The sequence below is a fragment of the Galeopterus variegatus genome, unplaced genomic scaffold, assembly GCF_000696425.1.
Source record: "Galeopterus variegatus unplaced genomic scaffold, G_variegatus-3.0.2 Scaffold10209, whole genome shotgun sequence".
Lineage (NCBI taxonomy): Eukaryota > Metazoa > Chordata > Mammalia > Dermoptera > Cynocephalidae > Galeopterus > Galeopterus variegatus.
Window position 1 is genome coordinate 37,711 of NW_007736320.1, and position 12,551 is coordinate 50,261.

The 12,551-nt window shown below is 40.7% G+C and overlaps 1 protein-coding gene across 1 annotated transcript in view; it reads right to left on the reverse strand.

Annotated features, from left to right (window-relative positions):
• LOC103609862 (protocadherin Fat 3) overlaps positions 1-12,064 on the reverse strand; it is a gene marked incomplete at both ends in the record, with an annotated part of 40,888 nt that extends 28,824 nt beyond the window's left edge. Inside the window, 3 exons of the mRNA XM_008594132.1 lie at positions 315-454; positions 9,221-9,431; positions 11,750-12,064. Of these exons, the coding sequence (XP_008592354.1) occupies positions 315-454; positions 9,221-9,431; positions 11,750-12,064 (666 nt within the window). The remainder of the gene's footprint in view (positions 1-314; positions 455-9,220; positions 9,432-11,749) is intronic.
• Between the last annotated feature and the right edge of the window lie 487 nt (positions 12,065-12,551).

Here is a 12,551-nt window from a genome sequence, read left to right on the forward strand (position 1 = left end):
ATATAGATGTCCTCCTCTTTGTAAATTCAAGGAAAGCTGGCTTTGTTGTCAGAGAGATAAACCTACAGTAAATGATCAGGAAACAAATGCATATCACTCTTCCACGCATGAACAATCCCCATTTCTCAAGAGGCAGCTAAGTTATACAATAACATTGATAGAACTTTTTCTAGGTTCTCTAATATGATGTTTTTTTTAAACACTAGAAACCCATGGACATAGTTTACTACTTCCATATATTTTGTTCATTGCTTGCACCCCTGACCTTAGCAGATCTTTCAGCATTCCTGCTGTTCAGTAATTTAACATCTCACCTGAGTGACAGCAACATTTGTCCCATCGGTGACTTCCACACTCAGATTATAGATGGACCTCTGCTCTGCATCCAAAGGTTTTGCGATGACAATTGTCCCAACACCCTTCTCTGCATCAAAAGAGCTGTCAAAATTGCCCCCTGACAATTTCACAGAAACAATATGAAGTTAGCATACCTGAGAAGTTGTTCCATGTACTGAAGCTTATATCTTTAATGGGAGCTCTTACGTAGAAATACTTTTTGACAGGCATCCCTATGGCTCAATTTTGTACATCTTATATGGGACCTCTCTATTTCTAACTTAATTCATATTTCAAAACACAGCCTCTACAATGCATAACAAATGTCACAAAAAAAGAATGCATTGCAAAGAAAAACCTCAGTAGTAATGTTAATGAGTGAAGCATAAACTGACTCCATAAAATATTTAGAGAGCTAAAGACCCTTCAACCCTTCATGGCTTCTGTGCTAGAAATTTGTAAATCCTTTTGATTTTTCCAAAGCAGATTAAATTCTAAGTAAACAAATAGTCCAATTATTGATAAAAATGAGTCAATGCTTAAAATCTGTTCCAGGATTGATGGTAAACATTTGGCTGGTAGAATTCAGATTTCTCCCAATTAGATGTCAGAAATAAAATTATAAATTCTAGAAAGTAAGAAAAAGAAAAAAAAAGAATTTCATATTAAGAATTCTATATCTGCAAGTTGGGATATTTATAGAAAAAAAATTTTTTTCGCCATCTTGACAGTGTGAATTATTTTTCTCAAAAAATTAGAGAGCTCATGGGAGATTCACAAAGTGAAATTGGGAAAAAGGTAGAGGAAAACATCAGCTTATGTAACATCAACTTATAAAACAATTTATATAAAAGTTTAGAAAACTTTATTTTTCCCCCAGGGCCAGGTATATAACTCACAGTCTGAACAGTATGTTTAAGACAGAATTGACATTGTTAAAATTACTGCTGGTGTTTTCATTTCTGTAAACGTAAGTGTGGTTTATGATCTTCCCAAAATAAAAGCCTTTTTAGGGGGAGAGAAGATAATGATATAAATGCTGGAATGACTTTAATTAAATATCAGTATATGTTTACAAGCTCTATTTATTTTAGTCAAAATTTTCATGGTTTCAATTAATTTTGTTCTTGGACAGTAATTTTATTTAACTACAGCACATAGAGCAATGCATTTATTGAATTTCACATTTTATGAAACAAACCTTGGTTTTTCTTAATTCTACATTCTTTGCATTTCATTTTGCTAATCAATGAACAATATGTTTTTATGATATTACAATTATAAATGGGCAAATGAGTTAAGAGAAAGGAGAATTTTACCTGAATTACTAGAATTTGATGTATAATGACACAAAATAATGTGGTTTATTTTTTTAAAACACCTGGTTATATATATTTCATATACTTATTGCTTGCAGCTGTAATTTTCACTTAAGATTATTTAATTGGTAGAGAGAACATAATTGCCCTTGACATTTAATTAAAGTTATGGAGATACAGAGGTAGCAGAGAATTGCTTGGAGATAATATACTTTTTCAAAAAATTTCATCTTAAAAGAGACTCATTTCCAATTAATATCTTTAATTGATTTACTGCAGAGCACTAAATGTTAACTCCAAAAAAGGTCTTTTGAAGAATAGGATAAGGAGCGAGGGGGAGAAATCTAGGCTGAAAAGGGAAGCAAGCCTTAGGTCCCCATCTCTTATTCAAAGGGATGTTTCATGTTGATAATCACATGAAATAAAATGAAAGGTTGATTCAACCGTCTGGAATAACTACCATAATGAGCAAAGAGGAATCAATTGCTATCAAGTGGTACGTTCTGAAAAAAACTTTGCCATGGAAACTTTCAAAGAAAAGACCTCATAAGACCTCATAAAATCGCCTCATGAGACCTCCGTAGAAGCAAAGATGAGAATACACCTTTCTCAAGCTGTTTCTGGTGGGTATTAAATTCCACTTTAAATCACATTTAAAATCACCTTTAGAATGTTTTCTTCACTAAAATGTTTTTTGAGAGGGGAGGGGGTCATCCTCCAATGTCTATTTTAGAAGGTGAAAACGTGGAGGTCAAGGCAAAATAGAAATTATGCAAATTATAAAACTTTAGTTTGCTCCAGCTTAAAAGATTGATGAAAATAAAATTTAGAGAACATGCAAAGATTTCCAGTTTCAGTGACTGTTTAAATGGGGCAATCCTATATGCTCTCTCACGGGGTCATCCTCCAATGTCTATTTTAGAAGGTGAAAACGTGGAGGTCAAGGCAAAATAGAAACTATGCAAATTATAAAACTTTAATTTGCTCCAGCTTAAAAGATTGATGAAAATAAAATTTAGAGAACATGCAAAGATTTCCAGTGTCAGTGACTGTTTAAATGGGGCAATCCTATATGCTCTCTCACCAACTCAGGTTCACTGTTTTCTCAGGGCCCTATACAAAAATACATAACCATTTCATGTGCTTAGTGGCATAAAATTTAAATATTTTACATATATCATGTAGACAGTGTGGTTTTTCTTGTTTTCCTTATCAAATAACATTTTTGGCTACTTTAATTGGAATTTTTTAGTTTTCTCTCTCTTCCTCTGTGTGTATTCATGCGTGTGTCTTTGTATCTCCCTCATTCACCTTTACTGTTCCAAATAGACAAGAAACCTCTATAGGGTAGGGAGATAGACCATTAGAAAAGCAGGAGAAAGAGTGCTTGATAAGAGAGCCTACCCAAATCTCTCAGTCTACTAATACGGCTAGCAGCCTCTGATACTCATTTCTAGGACCTCTGTTCCTAGTTAAACCAAGATTTCATGTAAAACAAAATCTTCCCTGAGTTTTAAAATGAATTTCTGACAAGGGACACAGAATCTAGACCAGCAGTTCACCATCAATCCTCACACAGTTTAATAACCTACCACTTAAGCATCCCATTTCATAAACGACTCCATATCTCTCCCCCAGGTCTCATTTCTCAGGCTCCCTTTTAGCCTGAAAGGTGATTTCATTTTCATAGGAAACCATGTCCAAATCACCCGGGGTGAGGATATCAGATGCAAGGAGTCCATTTTCACCAGCAGCATTCTTTTAAACAAGGTGTGCTTCCTCAGAGCCAGTAACAGAACATGCAAAGCCAAAGTGTGTTTGGTGCAGCAGCATTAGGCTAAACGAAAGGTGAGGGGGAGGGAGGACACTGCTGAGCTGGTCTGAGTTTCAACAAACTGGGAAATTGGAAAAGTCACAGCCTGAGCGTTGCTGCAGGGGTGTGCGGCAGAGATGGTAAAAGCGAGGTTGTGAACAGCCCACATAACAGGTAATTCACATCAGGGACATTTCCTTTTGACCATTGTTGGTCAAGACAGGTGTCATAAAGTAAACAAAGAGCAGAAGGGGCACACTGCATTTCTGTTGGATTCTGAAGTTAAACAGCGAGTAGGACTGTCTTAAAAGCCTTCAAAAATGGGACATGGTTGAAAATACTTTGAGCCACAGCTATTGCTCGAATGTGCTGGGCAGCAGAGCACTGGGCCATGATTTAGTCAAGTTTTGCTTTAAAGAAGGGGATGAAGTGCCACCGTCTCTCCATAAAGATATCCAGTGGTGAAAATCACACAGCTTCTCTTTTAAAGAAGCTTCCAGTTCCCTCCCCTAGTGTGTGATGATTCCATTCCACTCCATGTGTAATTGTAAAAATACCAACCTAGATCTAGTAGTCACCAAGGGGGAAGTGTTATGTGAGAAGCTTCCAAAACACTGAGCTGCTGCATCTCAATGAGTTAAGGGAGTCTTACACAAGCTGTTCATTCAAGTTCAGCATGAACACCGAACTGAAGGAAAAATGTTAAACACCAGTTACGGTGTGATCATGAATAATTTTCTGCCTTGGAATGAAGCAAGCACAGTACGAGGCTGAAAAGGATATTTACGTGGAGGCAGGAGACACTGGTGGAAATCGGAAAACAGTGGTAGGAAGAAAAAAAATCTCTTCTGGAATCTAGTTTAAAATTAATTTTCTTAGAATGATTAATATATGAAGCGTTTTTAAGGCTTTTCAATATTTTCTTAAAGTGTCTTCAAATGTGCTCCTATCAACTAGATTGTTGCTATGGAAAAAAGAGAGGCCAATCTGGGATCAAATTAGGGAAAGAAGGCAGAACAGGAGAAATGAAGTATTTATGTCAGTTGAATGACTTTGAGCAAAAGTCACTCACTCTGATGGAAGAATGGCTGTGTTAGAGATTCTACATGAACATGGTTTCTCTCAGAAGAGTTGAGAAAGAGTTTTTTAACAAAGAAATGCGGCCACTGGTTAGAAAAGATCCTGAGATGCCCAAGCTCTGGTCAAAGAATGAGGCCACTGCTAGTGCTATCAGAGAGTTACACTTGACTACTGGATCCCACCCTAAAGAAGCGATGGCTCCACTGGGAACATGTTTCAAGAAGAATAGGCGTAAGCTCATAAGACAGCAGCCCAGAGCTCAAATTCTGCAGGAACCTAGGACGAACTAAGGTCTAAGGCAGCCTTTTTGCATCTGCAACACAGAAAGATACTTTAGCTAGAGGTGGACATCAGTGCTAGCGCTTGTCATCAGAGAATTATTTTCAAAGAACAGCCTTTCCCCTCTCTGTACATGGGGTGAGGTAAATAAAGATATGTAGGAGCTTACTATGTATAAGGAAAACTATTCTTCTAGCCTAAGTCAGGTGAAAAAAATGGGTACAAAATGGGTGGCAGCACCCCCCAATCAAACTGTGGGAAAAGAGGAAGTGTTTGAAGTGTGGCCTTTACGAGTCAAATATTTGCCATCGGGATATTTGTGACTGAACTGTGCACCAGATTGCATGCACATTAGACAGTATGTAAATCAAGGAGCTGCTGAGTTGAAATCATAGTCTCCTGAGAAGTGTGAAGATATGTGACAAAGCCACAAAGGATCATGGGTTATTTTTGTTCCCTTCATTTTCTTTCCCTTTTAACACAGAGAAGGAACATGCTGTGCACTGGGCTGTTTAAACACAGAACAGCTGAACTTTATTATGTTTCTTTTTAATTACAGCTTTCTTAACTCAGTTACAAGTAGGGCTTCTGTTTCTGGAAGCTGAAGAGTCTCGCTTCATAACATCATAAGCAGGGGTCTTTTTGGAGGCAAAAGAAAGTGTTTGGCAGATCCTTGGTGCAAGAGTCCAGGCGTGGGGACACAGTTTTGCTTTTGTGAATTCATGTCATGGTGGAAGGAAAAGAAATGCAGTTGAACAAGAATTGAGTAGATTTGAAACTGTAGGAATTAGGAGATTATGCTCTCAGGGGAAAAAGCATGCTGAAACAGTATTTCTGCTCAGTTAAGGAGAATTCGTTAGTGCCAGCATTTGTAAGGTGTAAGTGCTAGAATGTTGTGCTCTCTGTAACTCAGTGTCTGTATAGATGTCTGGATGCCCTAGGTCTATAATGAAACCAAATCTTTATTCCCCTTGGAAGAGTCATAAGAATATTTACCGAGGCAAGGCCTGTAGTTAAACTGAGACCTCATTTCAGATCCATGCAGATATGAAATGTCTTGTGCCTATTCTTGGCGTTTATCTATAGTACACTGCTAAGTTTCTTAAGCATTGAGAAGCACTGTTCCCTCTCTTTCCCCTCTATGTTAGCTTGGCCAAAGAAGAGAGGCTTAGGTGAAAAGGAAGAGATGAAAGACAGACTGAAACACCTGAATATGATAAAGAAAACAACCGGTATTTAGAGAGGGGGAAAGATGCTGTCAGCAGATTAAGAAAAAATGACTCTGATAGATTAGAAAGATTATCAAAAGGGGGATTTGGTGGAAGGGGACCATATTGATACTGAAAGCAACCAGCACCTGGGGAAAGGATCTTCCACGGTGAAATAAAGAGTTGGCATTTCAAGATATTGTTAGCTGGATGTGGTGATGGGAATACAAGGAAAATCACGTTCTGTTTAGGCATCTATCCCAGTAAGTTCAATTTGTAAAAGAAGCTTGGCTAGCTGTTACCATTTATAGTGATATCTCTATGACAGAAGCATCCAGACCAGAGGGACAATACTGCAGGTCTTCATTAAGAAAACTACTCAGTGCACTGAAACCGAGGGGATTCTCTAAGAAGAGTGCAGTGTTTAGAAACACAAAGATGGAGAAACGTGAAGACTGATGCCATGTTCTTGATAGTGGTTCCTGGACCTATATTATATTTGGAGCAGCCTAAAGGGATTCCTTCAAGGGAGGGCTCTCTTCTATAAACTGCCTCTCTCTTCTTGAACCAGGGACGTTCCCATTCTGTCACAGGTGTTGAGGTTGCCATGGCTGGGGTGCAGTGAAAGGTCACACTGGCTCTGGATAGGCTCCAGAAGGCATCAGTAGGGTTAACATATGGCTGTCTGAGCATCTCTATCAGTCACCATGGTTTATTCCACTTGCGTGGGGTAGATAATGACAGAAGCATTGGCAGGAAGAAGGAATGAGGAGACGTGAGCCTTGACCTTAAGGGTTACGAACAGTGAGAGGACAAACACAATGAAACTATCCAACAGCACAAATAATGCTGACATGAAAAACTTGCAAATAAGGTTATATGCAGTACTCCTGGCATGCTTACTTACACATAATCACACACATACAGGAATGCTGAAGAAATGCAAACCTGACCTGGCGAACTGAGGCCAGGTGGCTGGTTCATGTGAGCATCAGAGGAAGGTATGCTTGTAGGATTTCTATGGTGGAGCAGTAGAGAGGGCATCTCTGGGGGTGTGGGTGGCAGGTGGGAGGTGCTGAGGGCCAGGATGTTGCGTGCATGGATCATGCGAGGGAGAGAAGCGGCACTATCAGCTGTAGAGGTGTCTGCAAACTGGAGTGTCAAGGGAGGAGGGAAATAAACCAGTGATGGATGAGAGGGTAGCTCATGTCACCGCTCAGAATGGCACACTAGGCTTCCTACTGCCTACTTGGTTTCTGTGGCACTCTTCTTTGGGCTGTTTAAAAGAAATCACTATAGCGCATGTCCCTGGAGACCAAGCACCACGGACACATGTTGAAACCAAAGTGTATTTTCTGTGACTCTGGGGATGGCAGTGAAGGAATCACTGCAGGTGACTGCACAGACAACCAGGTGGTGGATATGTACAACCTTTTGTTGTACCAGGAAAGAAGAAGTGGCCTCAGATGATATCAATGAGCTGAAAATTGCTGAGGAGATGAAGAAGCAGAGACATCGTCCATGACTAAGAAAAGATTTCATTTCAAATATTTTAAGTGGAGACAAAGAGGGAATTGAAAGCTTAGAATGAGGATGGTCATGAACAGGGATGGCATGATTAATGCCGATTAGGTAAAACAAAGACGTTCTACCGTCATTCCATAAAATGAAATCTGTAGGAAACAATCCTTCTGGGGAGTTCAGAGGACTCTCTCCCGAGGTTTGATTGGGGGCCACGGGGCATTCTTTTTCTGTGCCTCATCAAAACAGGTGTGGAACATTCTAAATGCCTTCCCCAGACCCAGCCGCTTCTGGGAGGAGAGGCAGGTTCCTGCTCATCCTCTCCAGGCAGTGACATGTGGAAGAAAATGATTCCCACAGACAGGCTCTCTCGTGGGTTCCCTGCCTCCCACGGAGAAGCATGGGAAGTCAGCTTCTGCTCAGCCCAGAGTCAGACTGAGGCCAGCACATACTCTCCGCTCTCTCTTCTCAGCAACAGCCGATTTTGTTTCCTGGTCCTCTGCACTCACTTCCTCCCCAGAGTTCTCCCTGCTTGTGTGTTGAGGGCCATAGTGCTGTTTTGCCCTTTCCTTTTGCAGCCTGGCGTGCTTGCTTGCTTTCTTTCAAGGAATTTAAAGGTTGGCTCCAAAGGTCTACCCTGCATGCCTCCATCTGCTTTCTCTATTCAGCTTGCGTGGGTTGCCGACTGGCTATATATCTAGCTTCCATTTCCCACCCTTCCTTTTGTGGACAGCAGCCAGGGGACTCTCCTGATGGGGCTTTTTGGTATATGAATGTTACTACTGCTGCAAAACAGAGGGGCTGGGAGACATGTTAATTTATTTTTCAGTTGGAAAAGGCCCAGTGACATAAACCCACCTATGAAAAGATAAAAACAAAACAACCAGAAGCCCACATACCTCAAAAGCAAAGAAAAAAAAATCAAAACAAACCCCCCAAAATCCAAACCCCATCAAACCTCAAACAAAGGAGTCATTGGTTTTGAGTAATGCAATAGCTGTTAGAGGCATGTATGAAATCTGTGGGCTGCACTTCAGCCTGTCACAGGCAGTTATGAAAGATGTAATTCAATTTGCTTCATAAAAAAAAAAAAGAAAACAAAACCATAAAAGGCAGATTGGATAGCTGTATTTTAGCAAATGTGTTTGCACTAAGGGTACCTTCTGTTGAACAGTTCTGCCCACAAGCTGTCTGTAGAATATAGAACATCTCTCGAGCATGCTTGCCACCTTGAAGCAGGGCAGTCGGGAGCAGAAAAAAAAAAAAAAAAGAACAGAATGCAGAAAAAAGGTGAAGAAAAAGAGAGAAATGAAGGACAGCAAGTCTAGTACCATCAATACATTTAGAAATGAGATTAGCCAAGTGTGACAATAGAATTTAAATGACACACAGAAAGACATTAAGATTGCAGTAAATAACGTACTATGGAAAATCCAGCCAGAGAGCACTTTCTGTTCAGCTTAGCTACAGAGTCAGAACGAAAGCACAGGTCGATTATTCATTTTACTGGCTCTTTTGCATTCCAGCACTATACATCTTTTAATCTTAGCACTGATTGTTAGTTTTTGTTTGTTTTTTTGTATTTTTGGTTTTTTTTGCTAGTTGCTCCACAAAACAGTCAATTATTACATTGCCCGATACTGCTCTGGAAGACTCAAACTTACCAACTATGTCAAACCACAGAGGAGTGTTAGCTGGCTGCACAGACACCACCCCCACAATCTCAGTTACTCTATCGCTTTCCATGACTGTGAAGTTATAAAAGGGCTCATCGAAGGTCAATGGAATAGGTGAAGGGGGTGGTTTCTTAATCCATTCAATGTGGAGGCGGGCCGTGGAGGATTTCTGTGGACGTCCATTGTCTATTGCCTTTATCTGCTCACGCACAGAGAGAACACAGAAAGATATCTTAGAGCTCTGACCCTGTGGAAGTTTGGATCTGCCACTCATCGATTGTTGAGCCAAGAGTCCATCCTCATCACAGTGTCCATTAGGGGAAGTAAAGAGTGGAAATCTGGGGACAATGGGCTTGGGAATTGGGGGGAAACCTAGTCACATGGGAGCCTCACACTACCTTCACCAGAGGCTGATCTCAACCACAACCAACTTTACTGATATGGAAACTTTGAAAGACAAATGTTACATTTACAATTTGTAGTGTTTTACAGTCATGAGTGATGGTTACATGAGTAAGAATAGCTAATTTGATTCCTTATACAATGGCTCTGAACCTCACCTCTGGTGGCGATACTAGAAAGGGAAGAAAGTGCATTGAGAATCCCTATATACGCGTGAATGATATGTGTGAAAATGGGTGTGTATGTGGACATGTTTTGCAGCTCCTTCCTTCCGCTTGATTCTGGAAAAGTACTTGGCTTGTACAAGTTCCCAGAAGGGTAATGGGAGTAGGTGTGGAAAAGGCAGCAGCCTTTGAGACCCTTCAGTTATGCCCCCGGTGAAGGGGTGAAGGAGAACTGTCCTGGTGGCTCCTGGAGGCAGCGTGGTGGGGAGAATGGTGCTAATGACTCTTCTCTCTGCTCATCAGTCAGCTGCTGTAAGGGCTGAGGAAAGCATGTCTCCTCACCCAGCTGTGCAGGGTGGACTGCTGTGGTGTCTTGGATTCAAACGGGAGGGTCAAAAAGTCCAAGGAGCAGAACAATGACCAAAATATTAAAGAAATGATTCTCAAATATTACATTTAAAACTAACTTTTATGGGCACATAACTAATAGTTATAGCCTTTTAAAACAGTGTCAACTCATAGCACCATCATCATGCTATGTGTTCATGGATGATTGCTTTGCCCCAGAAAAATCACTGTAGGATGGAGAACCCTTGAAGATAAATGTCTTAAGTTAGGTTTCCTAGGAGCTGAGACAGGAATTTGAGTACAAATGGTTTTTTGGGGGAAGCACTTTCAGGAGAAAGGAAGTAAAGAGATCAGGATGGGCACGGGTAGGAGCTAAACAAGGATGGGGTCCTAGGTCTAACCTCTCATGGGGAACTCATGAAGAGCTCTGAATCATTAACTGCACCACAAAGTTGATCCACCTGGAGGCAAGGAGGTTAGACTTTTGTATACAAGTGTCAGTCAGTCATTGGCTGTGGGCTGCTAGGCTGGGGGGTAGAAGTGTGGAATCTCTTGGGTCAAGAATCAGCCAAAGATGATTCTCTGCAGAAGGGGACAGCTGTGAGGCCTTAGCAGCCAATCAATGCTCCTAACAGTTGGGGGACAGATGAACCAGCCCAGTAAAGAGGATCTGGGTAGGGCACCAGGTCCTCAAAGATTTCCAAACTGCAAGTCTCACACAGCTGTAACAGCAGGTATTTCATCAGAGCTTACTATGGTAGAAACAGGGCTGGTATTTTTTTTTCTTCTTCTTTTCTCTGCCCACTGTTCAGGATACATTACTGAGCAGGGAAAGGAACCCAAGTGCAGGTCATGGGAGTGAAAAGATAAATCAAGAGATTCAGGTCATCCTTTAAAATAATAAACAACTGATTGTATACAGCAGAGAAGGCTGAGGACAACGAGGACAGCTGACAGTGCCAACCCTTGAGAGTTGCACGGACCTTGGACAGTGCTCATCATTTGTAGGGATGACGGGTGCCCTGTGCCTTAGATATGGGAGTTTAAATTTATACATGAGATATTGTTCGTGTTTGTTTTTATTTTTAATTTTCTAACTGAATGAAAAACTTAGTCACTTTTTATTTTTTTTCACTTTTTATGGAATAGCTGTGATTTGTGTTTCAGAATTTACCTATCTAGATTCATGTTCCATCACATCATCAACAACTACAAAAGTTGACATCTTGGGGAAATGTTGAGTGATATGAGGAGTGATGGATGGGATATGTCACTCTGCTATTCCTCTACCCTCAGTTTACCTCTATGATCAGTACCTTGAGAATGATTTAGGGCTGCAGAAAGTATGGCTGAGGATGTGGAGGAGCAGGCTGGGAATGGGAGAGAACACTGGCAAGACACAACCAAAGGAAACTGTCTCATTATTTAGAAACATCACTGAAACAGACAAGAGTTCTCACATGTACTTGCCTCCCAGAAAGAAGCTTCCACAGCTGTGTGGCTGCACTTTTTACTCTAAAGATCTATTGCTCAGAGGAAGATACACGAATAAGAAAGTAACCCCCTTCTTCCATCAATATTGCTGGAGTTCAGAGGATCTTACCGTGAGGATGTCATAACTCCCTGCTGTAAACTGCTTTCTGGAAGAAACCATGCCGGTTTTAGGGTCAATAAAGAATTTTCCATCATCATTCCCATCCACGATACTGTAGGAGATTTCTGCATTGGGGCCCTCATCTCTATCAAACGCAAAAGCCCTGTAAATGGGTTCTCCCCTCTTCTTCCTGTCACGTTCTGGCAACTTGATCTGGTAGACCTTCTCTGGGAACTGGGGCTTGTTGTCATTTTCATCCAGAACCTGAACCACCACCCAAATGGTCGACTGTTTCGGAGAGGAACCGCCATCTGTCACAGTCACCTGAGTTGTGAAAGAGAAAGCATGTTGTGATCAGAAAGAAGAGCTATTCTTACTCCTCCTCCCCCTTCCCACCCCACAAAGATCAATTCTGTGCACTAGGGCATCTCGACTTTTCTTATCCCTGTAGTTCATATCAGATGTATAACTTTAATAGTTCATCTGTAAAAGGAAAGAAATGCCCCTAAAACCAGTAGTGAAAATCATTGCTAGAAAGGTAGTAGGCAAGCAGGGATATCTTAGTCTGTTCAGGCTGCTATATCAAATTACCATAAAAAGAAATTAAAGAGTACGTAAAAAGATGAAAGACATTCCATGCTCTTGGGTTGGAAGAATCAACATTGTAAACATGTCTATAGTACCCAAAGCGATCTACAGATTCAATGCAATCCCTGTCAAAATACCAATGACATTCTTCACATAAATAGAAAAAACAAACCTAACATTCATATGAGATAGCAAAAGACCCCAAATAGCCAAAGCAAACCTC